The sequence below is a fragment of the Hetaerina americana genome, unplaced genomic scaffold, assembly GCF_022747635.1.
Source record: "Hetaerina americana unplaced genomic scaffold, ioHetAmer1.1.p SCAF_1, whole genome shotgun sequence".
Lineage (NCBI taxonomy): Eukaryota > Metazoa > Arthropoda > Insecta > Odonata > Calopterygidae > Hetaerina > Hetaerina americana.
Genome location: NW_027286069.1, coordinates 33689169 through 33707456, shown reverse-complemented (window position 1 = coordinate 33707456; position 18288 = coordinate 33689169). Strand labels below are relative to the sequence as shown.

At 43.0% G+C, this 18288-nt stretch overlaps 1 protein-coding gene across 1 annotated transcript in view; it reads left to right on the top strand.

Moving 5' to 3' along the window:
- The window catches only part of LOC139697364 (homeobox protein aristaless-like), a 45504-nt gene extending 28485 nt beyond the window's left edge, over positions 1-17019 (top strand). The window contains exons 2-3 of the mRNA XM_071596037.1: positions 13662-13758; positions 14767-17019. Of these exons, the coding sequence (XP_071452138.1) occupies positions 13662-13758; positions 14767-15725 (1056 nt within the window). The 3' untranslated portion in view covers positions 15726-17019. The remainder of the gene's footprint in view (positions 1-13661; positions 13759-14766) is intronic.
- Positions 17020-18288: the final 1269 nt, after the last annotated feature.

Sequence of the window (18288 nt, the reverse complement as noted above, 5' to 3'; positions counted from 1 at the left end):
AATCTCCAAGCAAATTAAGGCATTTGTCATAACGTGTGACAAGTTTCTGTATTCCTGCTGCATAGTCCTTCGCCGCCAGCTCATTGAGATACGCGAGGGACCCATCTTGCACAAATTTTTGCATAATGCAGATGGTGTTTAACAATTTCATGAACAATTGTTCGAGAAACATTGGGAAAATGCTCACAGATGTCATCAATTGTGACGCGCCGATCGTTCCTCACGAATTCGTCAACTGAGCTCACCAGTTGGTCTGTAATGACAGACGGTCTTCCCGAACGCTCATCGTCGTGTGTATTCCCCCTCCCCATGTTGAAGTTGCGACACCACCGCCGAACAGACGACTCGTCCATTACATTGTCTCCATACACCTCCTTTAATTGGCGATGAATATCACATGGGCGAACGTTTCTTGCATCGAGGAATTTAATCACTGCCCTCACTTCACAACTGGCGGCGTTCTCAATTTTTTTAAACATTGTAAACAATCACAGAAACAACACAGGCAATGCTAGCGTCACGCAACTTGGCTCAGAGAAGGCAGACAAGCCACTGAAGCTATCTGACCTCGTCCAGCGGCTACTCGCGTCGTCAGCACTTCATGCGGCACGAACGGGTACTACTTTCCGGATGACCCTCGTAGATTGAATATTATTAGCAATGGAATAATTCCCTACACCGAGGTCAAATGTAATGCTGTCCCTCTTTTGTGGAATAATTTGTAATTAACTGGCTCGTCATTGGAATCGATGAAACCAAAAATCATTGCTGAAATATGATATTATTGAGGGATTATATTTAACTTCATATCGAGGGAATAAATTCCTTTTAGTTAAATGAGCAGCACACTACGTAGTTGAAATGACTTCAATAGGATCAATAGCTTAATGAAAAGGCGATCATTTAGAATTTTCCCCCGTGGTATTCGGCTGATTGATCTGTATCTGCCCCAAAATAGAGATGATTGTCTATCTTTCTTTCCAGGGATTTCAAAGTAAATACTAGATTCTATTAATCTAATGTTGGTTAGATTTAAAGGTAAGTATTATTTAGCGTCTGAGATAAGGAATACTTTTGAATTGGTCGTATGGCCTACATAGAGACTGATCTCATTTCCTTTCTCATTTGCAAACTTTGCAATGCGTTCAAAAATGAGTTCCACCTATCTAAAAACAATCAGGTGTGAAACGGCAAATTTAGGAATTTTTGCTGTCTGAAATGGTAGTAATTTTCCACCGGAATAGTCTTCTTTATTTCGACAGTATTTTATTTTCACCAGATGAAACAGTGACTTCGAAACCTAGGTCGAAATAAATACTTGTCTAGAGGAAAATTACTAATACTTCAGACGATTTCTGGTGAATTCGTTACAAATTATGCTTGAAATCGTGAATAATCAGATTCCGTCGTATTGTATTTTCCTAGGAGGTGTGAGTTGTGTTGGTATTTTCGAATGAACTGAAGTGCAGGGCGTTACAGAAGAAATTTAAGATTTGAAAGAGGCATCCGAGGTATTCACCCCGCAGGCCCGTTGACAGTTTCGCGTGGCGTTCCTATGGAACACGCTCGCGCCAAAATGTTTAGAGCCGTTAGAGAGAAATCCAAGCGATGGCAGCTCATTCGAATTCCTCGTCGATGCTCGTTCACCTGCAGGCGCCTTTTCACCCCGCACGGCTTGTTGGAAAAAAAATTCACGCCGATGAAAAAAAATATAAATCGCGTTTAGCACTTCGTGCCCGGGCCACACGGAAGCGCACGAAAATGAAAGAGGAGGTCACCCTCCTACCTTTATCCGGGACTCGCCTCGTAAGCATTCGTCCGTCCCCTCTCGTCTAGTAGACGTCCTATCCCCACCTCCGAAATCTCTGAACACTCCTCCCTCACCCTCGTCCAGAGTCGCCGGGGATACACGGTCTCCCGTCCTCCAACGCCACCCTCCTCCCACGTTAGGAGGGCGGGGGGCGGAGGGAGAGGAGATGGACCCCAGTTTGTACTTCCCCACCCTCATGCCTCTCACCACCTCTCCTCCATCCCCACCGACACCCTCTCCCCCGGCCCGTAGACCCGGGCTTCAGCCTTGCGAGAGCGGTGGAACACAATGGTCACCAATCTACCACACAAAACGCTAAATGATCCCTCTCTCCCGGCTCCGCTCCCCGGACCCCCTCCATCCTCCTCCCCATCCCTCTCCACCTTCTATCCTCGTTCTGCGGGAACCTCCTCCACCACCCCATGTCCCCAAAATCCTCACCTCTCGGACCGACTCCGCGTCCTCCCACACAACTCGTCCTTCTCTCGCCCCACCCAATCCGACGCTCCTTCCACACTCGCCCGCCACAGCCCCTGGTTCCCCACCCTGCCACCAAAACCCCTCCTCTCCCATTCCCACCCCCGTCGACCCAACCCCCCCCCCCTACCTCTCCCTTCCTTTTTCCCCGACCAGCCCACCCTCTCTTGCTCTCTCAAGCCGTGTGCAATTTCCCCATTTGTGTAGATTAATTGGAGAAATTGTCCCCAATTAAGATGCAATTCAGACGGTTGTTGTCGACAGTCGAATGAGACGTCGACCACGGAGTCGGAAAGGGAGGCTGTGGGTGTGTGTGTGTGGGGTGGAAGGGACGCGAGGCGGGTAGGGAGGGAGGCGGGACGTAAAGGGGGAATACGAAATGGGCGATGGGAAGGGTTCGAGGGAGGGGGTGGGAGAGGATTGGAAGGGGCAGGCGTGAGAAGGTGAAGGTTGGACGGGACGGGGGAGTCGGAGTAGGAGTCGCCGGGAGGGGGGCGTGGGTTAGGGAGGAAGGTAGGAATAAGGGAGGGTTGGGAGGTGACTGGAGAAGGAAAGAGAACCGTGATGGAAGTATAACGTGCCAACTCCAGCCACTCTAGAGACAATATTTGAGGTTTATAGCTTAAAAAACGACAACACCAAAGGAGCGGGCATTTACATTCTTCCAATACTTGAGGAACAGAGTAAAAGTTTGCTATATTCATCAGTTTAGATGATACCCAATGTGGTGAGATTAAATTTGTGGCCTTCCTTTTGAAAGCAATCATGAAACTTGTAGTTTTACGTCGATCTTTAGTCATACAGGCCGTATAAATTAATATAACCTCTGTGTTATCTTTAGACGCAAAGCACATGAACAAAAAAATGTTAAATAAACATCAGAGGAGGACAGGAAGAAAAATCTCAAATACAAAAATGCTCTAGACCGAAACTCTTAATCGACTCGTTTCAATCATAGGTAATCACAGACTCAAAATATTCATTCCAATAGAACTGCGACACTTAGGAAAGTAGACATTGCGGAATATTCTCACTGGAAATGCGTACATAGTGAAGTTCACAGACGTCAACAAACACCACGTGAATTCCCAGGAGAAGTGTGTGTTGGAGAAATAATCTTCCCTCTCAGAGTCCATTCTAAAATTCTGATAGAATCTATATTAAGTGAATGTTTACGGTTAGGCCAATGTAGCGGATCCCATTCAGGATATTGAAAAAGACAACAAGTAAACCACTCGAGGAGTGATATCACACTTTGTGCACACAAATTTCCTCCTGGGGTATAGTATAAAGCGTAATTTTAGGGTGCGGTTCAGCAAGATGACAACAAATCGTTTCTTGATGCCCTATCCATGATTCTTTTTGCCTCAATTTATATTCAAATATGCTCTTCGGTTCCTTAGACATCTAGTATTCCTAGTCTTGAGAATTCTTCAATCATATCTACCCGTGACTATCTTGGTCTACTCCTTTCTCTCAAACTATTTATCCTTCACTCATAAGCAACCGTGATTTATACTCTTCCTTATTATGGCATTCAGCTCGCATTATTTCACGATCCGCTCATCCCTTCACCACTAAAGCCTTAGTGAATAGTTCCATCATCAAAATTCTCAGTGCAACTTGGTTCCACGAATATTGGTAGAGGAATATCTAAAAACGTAACAATTAACCATCTTACAGAATTACCTCAAGTTTAAGCACCAATTTTCCCTGCTTTAGAATTAGCTAGAATGGCTTCATTGGCATTATGGTACTGTGCACGTTGGATTAATGAACGTTTTTATACAAGTCTGTTATTTTGTGAAATTGAAATACAGAGTTGGTTGGTACACAAAGCACTTTGTATGTATTTCCGTGAAAAATATCATTTTTGCTATCTTCTTTCAACTTAGACGAAGGAATTCACATTTATCTCTCGCTTATTTAACAAAGGACACCATTCGGTGAGCCTCTTCTTTGTGCCATTACCAGCCATGCCAACTTGCTGCATAATACAATAGAGGTGTGGACATTTAGTGCAAGTATCATCATTTCTAATTTTGAGAATCGGGTTCGGGATGGTGAGTGGAAAACTGACGCAGGTTCCGTCGGCGAAGGCGTCAAGTGTGCACCTGGGTCGAGAGCGAATGTCTCCGGGTCCGATTGCGCTCCCATATCGGACAGGCTCGAGGGGTTCGGCTGCGAGAGAGATGGTTACCTTCCTCCTCTTCTCAGTCACTCCCTCTTCCATTTGCATAATCATTCCGACGGACACCGTTCTGCATTGAAATCTGTAATGTTTGCATTCCCATTCCCTTAACGTTCCTCACCACTCATGGCGACGTGTGCAGCCCATGTAACACATTACCCCTCCTCCTCCCTTCCCAAGCTGTTGAGTTCTCCTCTCATTTGCATAATTAATTCGATAAGCGGTTATGTATTGGGCTTTAATGGATTCCCGAGTAACCAACCGACACTGCCGCCCCCCCCTTTCGAGAATCCTCTTGCGGCCGTATATTACACCATTGAAGGCGGGGCGTGATTGGTACCTTTCATGCGATGGAAATTGTGGCTTTTTGAACCGATATTTGCCCCATTTCCGAATATCGCGAGCAGCTCGCTCGCCCCGTTGTTAGCGGCGATTTATGGGTCAAATATCGACGGTAGAGACAGGGTCTAGTTATTTGATATACCACGCTTGATGACGTAATGAGCCATTGTTCATCGAAAGAATGATTTATTTTCATCTAAGACCTTTCAAGCCCAGGAAATCTATTCGGTGAATGATCCTTTCACCGGATGAAAGTGGACATGGCGTGCATTCACTCGTAATTAGGCGATACAACAAGAGGAAAGCTAATCTCCATTATAATAATAGAGTTCCCATGATTTGATCGATTGATACCCTCACTTTACAGTAGGTTTTTTTCAGCATTGCCGCTACGGCAATAAATCATGCAGATAAATCGTAAGAGATATACTAATAAAAATTCTCCAGGGCTTGATTGTCGAAAATATGAAGATACGAGGGTCATCCGGAAAGTAGTACCCGTTCGTGAAATAAAGACACAAAAGTAAATATTAACAAACATAAAAAATTTTATTTGAAAGAGGATACTTTAAACTACTTCTCAACATAATCTCCAAGCAAATTAAGGCATTTGTCATAACGTGTGACAAGTTTCTGTATTCCTGCTGCATAGTCCTTCGCCGCCAGCTCATTGAGATACGCGAGGGACCCATCTTGCACAAATTTTTGCATAATGCAGATGGTGTTTAACAATTTCATGAACAATTGTTCGAGAAACATTGGGAAAATGCTCACAGATGTCATCAATTGTGACGCGCCGATCGTTCCTCACGAATTCGTCAACTGAGCTCACCAGTTGGTCTGTAATGACAGACGGTCTTCCCGAACGCTCATCGTCGTGTGTATTCCCCCTCCCCATGTTGAAGTTGCGACACCACCGCCGAACAGACGACTCGTCCATTACATTGTCTCCATACACCTCCTTTAATTGGCGATGAATATCACATGGGCGAACGTTTCTTGCATCGAGGAATTTAATCACTGCCCTCACTTCACAACTGGCGGCGTTCTCAATTTTTTTAAACATTGTAAACAATCACAGAAACAACACAGGCAATGCTAGCGTCACGCAACTTGGCTCAGAGAAGGCAGACAAGCCACTGAAGCTATCTGACCTCGTCCAGCGGCTACTCGCGTCGTCAGCACTTCATGCGGCACGAACGGGTACTACTTTCCGGATGACCCTCGTACAATTATACAAAGCTCGCATCACCAAATACACTTGTCTCTGGATGTTCCTTAGAAAATAAATTGTTTATTGTCCAACGAATCTGAATAAACTTCCCTACAGAATTTTCTCTTGACTAAAATATTAAGAATAAACTTTTAGTTTCAGCCTTGACTTAGTGGAAATTATCCATTGCGGAAAGAAAATAATTTAATTTATAATGGCAATATTTCATACAGTATTCAGATTAAGTACAATTCTATGTTGAGGTGAGTTACCCTCTACGGTCGCAGCGATGTTGGCGTTCAATACCTCATCCAAAATCTTGTAGAAATATAAAAGAACTACCAACCCGACAAACGTTTGAGTCCGACATAATTGTTAGAGTTGACTATGAATAAGTTTTTTTCGTTGGTTCTTAGGACATTTTCGTCAACAAAGCAATCCCAAATGATCCTTAATTAACATAGATTAATACTATGAGTGCTGTCTTTTCTTCTTCTTTTGGGGTAGCAAAGACCCCGTTGAAGTGGGAGTGTATGCGATAGATTTCGAAGCTGAACTCATAAATGTGCCCATTGGTTTGTTAAACGGGACTCAAGGCGCATTTACTGGAATCCTTTTTCCCTCTGCCATTTACTCGCAGAGATTCGGGGGCCTGCATTACGCCACCGTGCATGACGAAAGAAAACAGACAATATATTCTTGGGCGACCTCCTAGATAAAAAGACGAGTGTGACTGGGAGTAAGACGACGGGGGTGTGGTGGGAGAGTTGGGGCTGCGCAGGGGTAGGGGAAAAGGGGTGGCAGAGGTGAGGCAAGCACGCGACGGAGATCCAGAGTAGGGGAAAACTGGCTGTTCGGAGTGGGAACGGAGGAGCGATAGCATGAAATTTCGGGCACAGAAGGAGAATCCCAGAGGGACGCGATAAGAATGAAAAAATAAATATGTGAACCCGCGTGCGTGTACTCGGTTTTTGCGTCACTAGTGGAAGCGTGAATATTTGCACATCTGCGTTTGTTTTCGCGGGGATGAAAAAAGAACACGCTTCTTTCCTACTCCTTTGGTAACGCAATTATTGTGTATTTGACGGGGGGTTCGCGCGGTGTAATAGGTTGTAATGAACCGAGTGTCATGCTCGGAGAAATAATGAATTCCGTCGTATGGAAGTGTCACGCTCGGATGAGCGCGAAGTAATTTGGATGTGAAAACTTCAGGAAACAAACACGCTCTGGAAAACACACTTTTTTCCGGCAACGTCGAGGCGTGCCGGAAAAAACTGAATTAATAACTCTCTGGAAAACATTGCCGTTGCGTCGTCCGGGGTCCACGGCCGCGGGGCACGGGGCGGCGGGGAAATTGCTCTCTGCGGTCCCGCGGTGCTCTCGGGAAGTGCCCCTCCGCCGACCCCGGCCGCACCCAACACTTCGACGGCGACGGATGGACGACGGCGAAGACAGGTTATCGCCGCAAACGTGGTCTCCACGGGCAGTATGCGCACTGTCGAGGTGCGTGATCGCCAACGGATGCGGCCCTCCTCCCGCCTCCGGTCGCGACGGCTGTGGGCCACCTCTGTGTCGCACAGCCCGTTTCCGCGAAAAGTATTCCTCAGCTATGGGATTACTCTATTCCATCGTATTTATGCATTACCGCACGTGACGCGCTAGAGAAAAAATTTGCCTCTGACAGGCAGGGATCCTTTTTCGTGTACACTCGTGACATACAGTTAGTTATTATTATCGCCGTTTTCGCCTACGGTTGCGTACGAGTAATACGTATGATTTATCTCGTATATTAATTTCTCATGTTAACAATCGGCGACTATATCCATTATTTATTCCCTATCCCCACCTAGTTTTAATCTATCTAATCAACCCTATTCTACACCTATTTATTTAATCGTCGGCACTATTGCTCTTCCATATTTCCTATTTTGCCGTTTGATCTTCTCATGGGAGGCTTTTCTTTCAAATTTTCCAACCTTATATTCATTTTTTAATATTATCTCTACATTGGGATCTCATTACGTAGCCAAAAATCCGCTTCTTCTTTAATTTAGTGTTGAAAAGATATAATTGCTGTAATTTTGATGCTGTCCAATTTTATCGGTCAAAGATTTGATTAGATTATTTGGAAAATATTTCTATAAACAAATTCATGAGCAACAATTACTCCGAATGAACACTTGAAAAGAGCGTAATTTTCATTTCCTTTTGATGTCATTTTGGCATAAGAGTTATTCAGGCTTGAAAAATTGTTGTGCATGTTCTCTCTTCAACCGCGAGCAGGCAGAACAATTTCCGAAATGTGAAGTGTGTCGCTTGAACCAGGATTAAACAAAATCAGCTGCAAGGAAACCTCTTAAGTGGAGATATAGGCAACTCATATTTAGGGAGTGCGCGAAATATTCAATTGGGAAGAAGGGAACTGGAATTCCGGCAATAATTGGTCGGTCCTCGGCTATTCAGCGGTTGGATTTGATGCGGTTTACGGATATTGGGTGATGGGAGGGCTAACCAAATGTACGTTCACGGTTATCTTAGGCGTAAACTGCGAGGAGTAGATTGGTTCTAAGGGGAGAGGAAGGGAAAGAAGTGGAGAGAGAAGTAGGGAGAGAGTGGGTGAAGGGAGGAGAAAGAATGAGAGAGCTGGGAAGAGAAGGAGAGAGGGGAGAAGTGAAGAGAAGGAGAGAGGGGAGAAGTGAAGAGAGAGTAGGATATAGAGGGAGAAAACTAGAGAGAGGGGTAGGAGATAGAGGCAAAAAAGTATGTGATAAGAGAAGTAGAGAGATAGGAGAGATAGGAGGGAGGTGTGAAAGGGAGAGAGTGTGGGAGGGAAAGAAAGCGGGGAAGAACAGTGAAGGAGAGGGAGAGAGAGAGAAAAGGTGCGAGGTCGTTTGAGGGACAGGGGGTTGAAGTGGTGTGGAGGACACGGGGGATGCGAAGGGCGGGTACAGCAGAGGAATCGGATGGAAAGGGCGGACGAGATTACAAAGGGAAGTGAAGGTGGAGAGGCGGAGTGGTAGGTGGGAGGGGGCGTGGGCAGGCAGTTTCAAATTCGCCATTGTTGCTCTGAATTTCCATTCCGCGTGGCGGGTGGGAGGTGGAGGGGCAGGGGGATCGAGGGAAGAGGAGCACCCCGAGGATCACGGGGACCGTTGGCAAAAAAATGGAGAGAGAGAGAGAAGGGGAGTGGGGGAGACACTATTTATTTCACCTTTTGCGGTGGCATGTTTATTTTTCCAAGCGCGATGGAATTTTTTCATCGCAAGAGGATCTTTTCATAAAAGGGGAGCTCAGGCAAATGACGCTGTATGTTTTCTTTTTTGAAAAAATAGCTTTTTTCCAATTTTGGATATTGAAATGCGCCCTTCCATCACGTATATAACAGATGGCGATTTTTTTAAACCTCTTTTTTTATCCCTAAAAGACAAGGTATTACTCGCGTGATAAATGGATTCGCTATTCAGTTGTAATACTGATTTCGAGGAGAGGTGGAGTGGGGTGAAGAGTTGTGGAGTTATGAATACACGTAGCATATTAGGGCACTGATGCATTGCGTAATGTAATGGCTTTTCAAAAGTACTGAGGATTGAGTGTCCACGAACCTTGAAATGCATTGAGGGAAGAATGACTCTGCTACTTACAGATTTTGAAAATCCACTAATCTGAATTCTGGAAATGTCTTTACATTTTTACTGAAAAAGTCTATTTTCGTGCTCTGCGTTTAAAGGAGCGGAATGATTTCAAATAGCTATTGTCAAAAAGAGCCAATTCTTTTTGCAAGACTGTAGCAATCCTTCGTGAGTTGAATTATCGATGAAGAACTTTTGAATCGGTGGCTTCTGTAGGAATCAATGAAGTTGATGTTGGCCATATATAATATCTATAGCATGGAGAAGGTTTAGGAGTATTTAAATCCTCCTCAAATTTTGGAAACCCCTAGAACTTCCATCGCATTGGTCCACAAAATGGAATTTTCAAAAGCACATGCTTAAATAAAGAGCTAAGGCCGTCTTTTATACCAAAATGTGACAATTTGGTTGTACGGATCAGATATCATCTGTATGAATGATATCTTTAATTTTATGTATGGGAGAATTTGATTCACTGGCGTGATTTTTCGAAGAGAAAAATTTCTTCCAATTTTATGAGGAAGTCAAAAATTGAATGAAAGGATTTCAAAATTCGCCAATTTTAGGTCATCATTTTATCTTGTTTAAGCCAACTAAATAATGAATACAGTAAACCTATCCCCCATTTGCAAAAATGATTAAATTTGAAAGAAAAAATGACAAACCGCCTTTTCCTATAATTTCATTATTTACTAGTAGCTGTAATCATTTAAGAGTTGTAATATTGATTGTAATCAGAGCCACCGGGCCTGGAATCATGCTCACATTTTCCTAATGCTACACGCAGATATCACTAAATAGAACTAATGCTTCTTGTGTACTTCGCCTTACCAATGACTTTTTCATAAACATGCACAATGAGTACTGGAAAAATGGGGGTTAATATTTCAAGGTGTCATTTTTTTCGGATTGAGTTCCAGACCTAAAAAAATCCTGTTAAAAAGTTGTGAATAGATAATAAAATTTGTCCGGGAGCTGATTATCCTCTTTCCATTCTTACACGTATGTTCCGTTCAGAGTTTAACTAGTCACTGCCGTTTTAATGCCATTATAAGAGCATGTACAATACCAGATAATCTGGTAGATTAGTGTAAGGAGAGCGGCTGAATTTGCAATCGAATTTGAACATGCTGGATGGCTTGCTGCCAGGCTTGTGACATGTTTTAATATACGCGGCTTTGAGAAGTGATATTAAACCAACCGAGCCAAATGGCTTTTTTCTGTAAGTCATTGTAATAATAATAATTATTATTAATAAAAATTAATAATTAATAATAATTAATAATAATGTAATCGGAACGAAATATACAAGAGCAAGATGAGGGCGTGGACAAAATGCACACATTTAATATCACTTCCAAATATTGCTTTACGTGGCCGAGGTAAATTTGTGGATAATATTTTCTGTCAGTTAGATAGTGTTCCATTTTCTGTCAATAAGGTAGTGCTCCATCCGAGCATGGAATAAGTATCATATATGACAGTGGCGTCATAGGCTCTATGGCCAGTGGTGTGTTTAGTAATGACTCTAGTCGTCGAATTAGAAAATTAATCAATATCTCTATCACTCATGCATGAAACCCGAAGCTAAAATTAATTTCACATTAGAATTTCCGTTATTTCTTGTTTGGGGAGGGGTTGGTAAACATTAAAAATTAAGGAAATTGAACAATTAATGCTATATTAAGTTATGTGCTGCTGTGAATACTGCAAAATATTTTATGTAATGGAAATAGAAAGGCAATCCAGTAAGATACTTAAGTTGCAATGTGATTGTAAAAGTAAATGTATCTACCTGTCACTATTCGATTGAGATGGTCACGATCATCTTCAATAATACTTAAGATGGTAAGGTATTTCGCAAGCAGCAAGCGTAAAACTTGAAAATAAGCCAGCATTCTTGAGTTTTTTGTAGTTTTTCCTTATGTATCATTACTCATTTAGAAAAAGAATTCTTGATAGATCGTATAATACTACGTTACTTACGTATCGTCTGCGCAGTGACAGCCTGCAGGTATGGACTACAATGTTCGATTGTATTCGCTTTTGCCACCAATGTGCGATTGTAACCAGCCGGCACTTTCTCTAACAGATGGAACGAAGGCGGCGAATTGTAATTACAACGCGTTGTTGTTGTAGGCAGTCGTTCCGAGCTACGATGGGGTGAGTATCTCAGTGATGTAAGCAGGTAGAAAAGAAAGGCAGTAGGTCGGAATGTCTTATATTTTGAGTCTCTCCGAGACCTCTTCCTCCTCCCCCCATGCATTCTCGACACCCACTTTTCATTCTTACGTCTGTTGTTACATGAGTATCGCCTACACACCCAACTTCCTCTTCCTGACCCAATCTCCATTCTGTCTTCACTCATCGCCAATCACGGTCGACCACAGACGAAGGTCGCCCACTGGTCGCTCTCTCTCCTCATTCACCGTGGTTACCATTGTGACTCCAAGGAGTTCCTCCTTCACCTGCCCTGACGGAAACGCGGGAGGGTGTCCCTTCCCTCCGTGATCCCTCCCGCCTCCCTCTCGGCAATTTATGCTCCGGCAGTCCCCCCGCCACGAAACTTCACCCCATGCCATCCGGGCAGAAGGTGGAACGAGAAAAGTTGGCCTTTGTGGACCGTTTCGTCGTGCTACATTCTCGCGCCCACCAGCATTCCTCTCCACAGCCGTGGCAGGAGGGAAGGAATGGGAGGAGGGAACAAGGGAAGATACATATGGAGGCAAGAGAGGATGAGCACACTCCTCGCGCAATCACAAAGAAGCCAGCGCTCCCCGTGGCGTATGCGAGCAATGTGGAGGACACCCATACACCCACCCTCTTGCATTGTGGGCCAATCGATTTTTGATTTCCTCCCCTTCTCCCTCTATCTTTCCCGATCTGTCCCAATTAGGGCCTCCTTCCGCGCTCCTCGACTTTCCCGCCTCACCCTCTCCGCCCCAGGGCCGGCACGTGTATGCATGTCGTCTTTCTCGTTCGTCGTGAGTTTTCCATTCAGAGCCACCCGCCGCTACTTTCTCTCCCCCTCCCCCACACCCCCCGCAATTCTCCTTGGCCACCCTCCCCCCGCAATTCTCCTTGGCCACCCTCCCCCCGCAAGTGCGGTGGCGCCCTTTCCCTTTGACGAATCTCGGCGAAGGGCCATTCTTCCCGCCGATTCTCGTTTCCCATTCTCCTCCGATCCCCCATATATCCTCGCCCCTTTCATCTCTCCTTTTTTCGTGGAATTCTCTTTTCTAAGCGTTTCTGACTTTTTAGCCTTTGGATATTCATGACAAATGGAAGAGGTATAACTTGATGGGTGAGAACGATAGATATAAGTATGTTGAATAAAACTCCGAAGAAAATTGTTGTAGGAAACGTGTATCTTAAATGAATATTTACCTAGTGTTCATGCTGCTTTTTTTACTGTGGAAATTTTGTTAGTCAAATAGCATTAAATTTTAGAGATAAAATAAATTTACTCCCTTTCATCATTATCAATATAATATATGGCAAGGTCTCTCATCATACGAAGCTTTGTGAAGCAATAACCCCTACAGGAATTTATTGTTACAAATTTATATGAAACGTCATTATAATACCATAATATTGGGCATAATACCTCTGTCAATGAATGCATTTACAATATAAAGCCGGTAAAAATTTTATTCAAATTTGATATACATTCACCTAGAATATAAAAAAATTAAATTAATTTGTAGAAAATGACTTCGTCTATCAAAGATAGTGTTTGTTACCTACAATTTTTAAAAATTTACATTTAAATATTTTTTCCAAATTTTAAACAAATGTGTAAAGTTTGTTTTAAAGTAAATGTTTTACTCGAATTAAAATATTGGAAATTCCCGAAGAATTATGTGAAAGGCATATTAGAATAGAATGAAACGATGCATAGAATTAATTTATACATTTGATTTAATCTATACATGCATAAGGACAGTACAGTATTATACTCCTTATTCGTAAAACTTATCTATCGTTTTACATTCGCAGGTGTGGTTTCAAAACCGCCGGGCAAAGTGGAGAAAGAGGGAAAAGGCTCTCGGACGTGACAATCCAGGGTTCATTCATGGCGACCATCAGGGAGCTGGTGAGTACTGTCACATCAATTACTTGGTGTCTTTTGTTAAGAGTTTATCTACTCATTGCCTCCTTTCCTATTTATCCTTACTAGCGCAAATAATCTGAGCTATCTGGCCTACAATTCCTACTAATACTGGATAATTATTGCATTTGTCGTTATTTTCCATAATTTTGAAAACTACTTGTAGTCAACAGCAGAATGGAATCACAAAATAATCATTATTTAGCCTTGTTTATGTTTAAAAGATGTTTTTTAACCATATAAAAAATGGGGACATGTTACTGGAGGATCACGGCAAAAACCATTAAATTTGAAATAAAACATCTTTAGCATCATATGCAGTGGATTCGCGGCTATATGGAATAATGATGCTTACGAGTCATATTTCTTCTTGAATTAAAGAGAAAATGAAAAAAATAATAAATTGAGTTAACGATACTCAACACACGTGAAATCCACATGTATTGCGCTTTATTAAATGCGTTTCATAAACGAATGAAAAATTAAGAAAAATGTCCAAATAAAATAACTCAATGGTATTAATTTTGTAGTTTTTAAGGGAGCTAACAGACAGTGAATGTCATTTGCGCCATTAGGGATGGGTAGGAAAGGGTGAACGGTGGGGAGAAACCCGGCGACGGCATTAGCCTACTCTTAATGAAAGGCGCCAAGGGGTCCGTAGTTAAACGTCCCATCCGACGGACGTCGTACTCGTCGAATTGCTCCAGCACAAAGCGAAGTAGGGCTCGGGATACCACTGAAAATTTGTTGACTCCAGGGTTCGGACCCGGGCCTTCTTGGTAAGAAGTTTGTACGCTAGCCATCGTACCATCCCGTTCCACGTGTGATATAGTTAATATCAGGGCAATATATTATTTAAATATTAATATGAAAATGTTTAATTTTTATTGCTAAATAATCGAATCAATAAATTTGATTAAGTTCTTAGTATAAGTTAGGAAACGCTTATTATAATTTTATCTAATAACAATGCCTTTGATTTCTCTTCCTCAGGACTATCCGCGGCTGAGTTTGGTGTCCACGCCCATTTAAGTGGTCTGCCTCCCCTCGGAGGTCCTCACCACGAAGCCTCGTTCTGGCCTGGAGGGCCAACTCTGGGAGCCCTCGGCTTTGGACCAATCATGGGTCTTCATCCCCCTTCGGCGGCCGCTGCGGCCGCAGCTGCTGCAGCCCTTGGCCTCGGGCCTTGGGGTCCTCCACCACATTCGACTTCCGTCGAACCTCCACCGCCCTCCGCTCCACCCTCCGCCTCCCCTCCCACCTCCTCCTCGCCTACGTCGCCCACGCCACAGGCCCACCATCACCACGCCGCCGCGGCCGCCGCAGCAGCTGCGGCCGCCGCCCCACTGCACACGCTGCTCTCGCACTACGTTCTCGCCGGTTTCCCGCCGTCTGCCGGGGGCCCACCCCCTCATGCCCTCGCAGGACTTCTGCCGCCAGGAGCCTTGGCGGCCGCCCTGCATCATCATCACCACCACAATCAGCAGCAGCCTCCACCACCACCCCCGTCGTCAACATCCTCGTCGTCCTCTCCTCCTCCCGCACACCCCACGCACCATCAGCATCATCACCCTCATCCACTCTTGCACCACCAGCGACTCCTTGCCGGTCCTCCGGCACACCTTCATCACCACCACGGTGCCCCGACGCACCCGGACGCCGCTGGCCCCGCAAGCCCGGCGTCTCACGGGGCAAGCCCAGCACCACCGAGCCCGCAGGCCGGCGACGCACCCGAGGGAGGAGTTGTGACGCCAGGGATGCAACAGCCCCCGATTAAGGGGCCGGCTGCGGAGAGCCGTCGGAGCAGCATCGACGCCCTGAGGTTGCGCGCCAAGGAACACCAGGCGCTGCTGGAACTCGAGCAGAGGTACATGACGACGGTGAAGGTGGCGATGCCACGGGAGCAGCAGCAACCACAACAGCCGCAGCAAGTTCAGGTCGCCAAGTCTTAGAAGCAGATATTGTTAAATATTTGAAACACAACGGGCGTTGAAGTCTCCAGAAAATTGTTTCAAATATGATATTCGGATAACCCGACGGAAGTCGACAGGCGTTGATGTCTCGTTTGAAAAATACCCGAAAGAAAAATTGGACAGAGCCATTAAATGAACTCCTTCAAGAAGGATTGACGGATATTATGATTTTTCTGTCTCTTTGACTACCGCGACAAGTTTGGATGGCGAGAAAGTTGTAACCATATCCTGTGGACTTTTTGTCGCACTTACGAGGAAAGGTTTCTGTTGCCTCTTCATGAGAATTTTAATGAGGTAGAGTAGTGTTTCATCATTATCTGTCATCTGGAAACTGGATAAAATGTGTGTCTGGAACTGTTGTTTTACTAAATGAATATTTTTTCCTCTCAAAGGCGCTAGTCCTTTGGGCAATCATTGTTCTCTTTCGTCTTGTGCGATTTAATCTCAAGAAAATGGAGTTCGTGTTCCGCCCTCAAGTGGTATAATTTGGGTGAAGAAAATTTACATGCTTGCTATGAAGACGGAGGAATCTTATCTTCAAGGAACCTTAAAAAAATCTAAAATAATGAGAATAACTGCTCTAAATTTGTCCAGTGATAATATATGGTGGGTGATTTAGTTTTGCCAGAGTTTTCTCCAGCCTGGCCTTGAATTGCCGAGTGCCCTTTTGATTTTGGCGAGGGAATGAGCTCACTTTCCACGTGCTAACTGATATGACTTGTGCGGAGTTTGAGCAAAATTCTGTATTTTTTACTTTAGTGAAGCGATAGACTATTTTGTGGCTTTCTCCTCTCCTTAGTTACCACACTTCCTATCGGAAAACTTAAAAATCCTTGACATATTGTATCGCTTGGATATAATGACATGTGGGGTTTATGACATTTAGACTCAATTAAAATCACTTTTATCGGAATAAAAAAGTGGTACGTAAATAACCAGTGTAAATTGAAGAATATTGTTTATTTTTACGTTATTTATTAATCGATTTACCATACCAAGGTGTAGGGTGATTATCTTGCATGGACGGCGCAATCGCTGACAAACTCCGCAGATAATTGCCGCTTGACTGTTCACAGTCATGTCTTTTATTGTTGAAAAGAAAAATGAAGTATGAAAAATATTTATGTTATTATAATTTTTCACTTTGCTTCTTCTATGGGGGATTGACATTCTGAGTAAAGTGGCATTGAGTCAAAGTATTGATATTTCCACCAATGTCGCATGTTCTTTGGGATCATTCAGTGTATAGCCGTTGTATATGAATTACGCAAAAGATGAAGACATAGACAATACTTCAAATTAAACATTTTAAGCATTAGATTGGCTGTTTTATTTATTAGGATTGTATATTTCCTGATAGCTAATAATTAAACTTGCTGAGTCATGTTCTATTATCTAATTGTTGGAAATTAATGTTAAATCTTTTTTTATGTTTTTAACATTAATTTATAACTTGCCATTGTGCTTTTAGTTAAGGGTTTTTTCACAAGCAAAACATTTAACGTTTTTAAAAAAATTTCCATTCTGAATTTAAGAAAAATAAAAGTTGGTCAATAATATATTTTTCATATTCCTGGATAAAATTTTTGTCCATTTGGGGATTTTTAAGAAAAAACTTATCAGTTTTCAATGGTAAAAATGTCACATCAACATACGCAAAATTAATTTTTTCGGCTTTCAGTAATATTCAAATATCTCAGAAGAAGGAAACAAAATAATCTACCTGGTTTGAGAAGAGACCACGTTGATTTTGAACTCTTCTACTTTACAAAGACAGGAGTGGTAGGTATAGGTTACATTTATGTGAAATTGAATTATTTTCCCTAGTTGTTGAAAGTCAGACCAGAGAAGTTACACAACATTAATAAAATTGGCTACTCAGCAGGATTACTTCATTGATGAGGAGCAGAAAACTAATATGTCACGTAAGTATCTCAGTAATTCTAAACTTTTTGAACAAATATAAGATTATATTCTAATGGGACCCTTATTTGGAAGTGCATATGAGTTACTATATCTTTCCTCATTATAATTTAGTACAATTAAACCATCACTAATTTCAAGTTCACATACAAATGAAGGCATATCGAAAAAAACACAGCATTCAGAATTAAATTAGAATAAACCCTCAGTAATTTTTTCACAGAATGTGCGCTTGCATAGATGTAATTGATGAAATTGGCGTTTCTTTATAAACCGATTTACGCGTTGGAACTCTTCAAACAAATTTGTAATGTAAAGAAAATTTGTTATGAAAACTACGGGACTAAGTTCGCAATCTGTTGGCCGTGCCCAACAGAGGGAGAGACAAGGCTTCCGCCGTAGTCAACACATGCAAAGTGGAATATTAAGAAACAGCGAGAAAGGCACGATGAGAACTGAACCAGTTAAAATGAAGACTTGGAATGCAAGGACTATGTTGTGGACGGGGAAATAAGAAAATATAAAGCGGGAAATGGAGGGTTGATGCATGATATCTTAGGGCCGTATGAGGAAATGGGGAAGGATAACGGGAATACTGGAGAATATTTAAAGAATAATT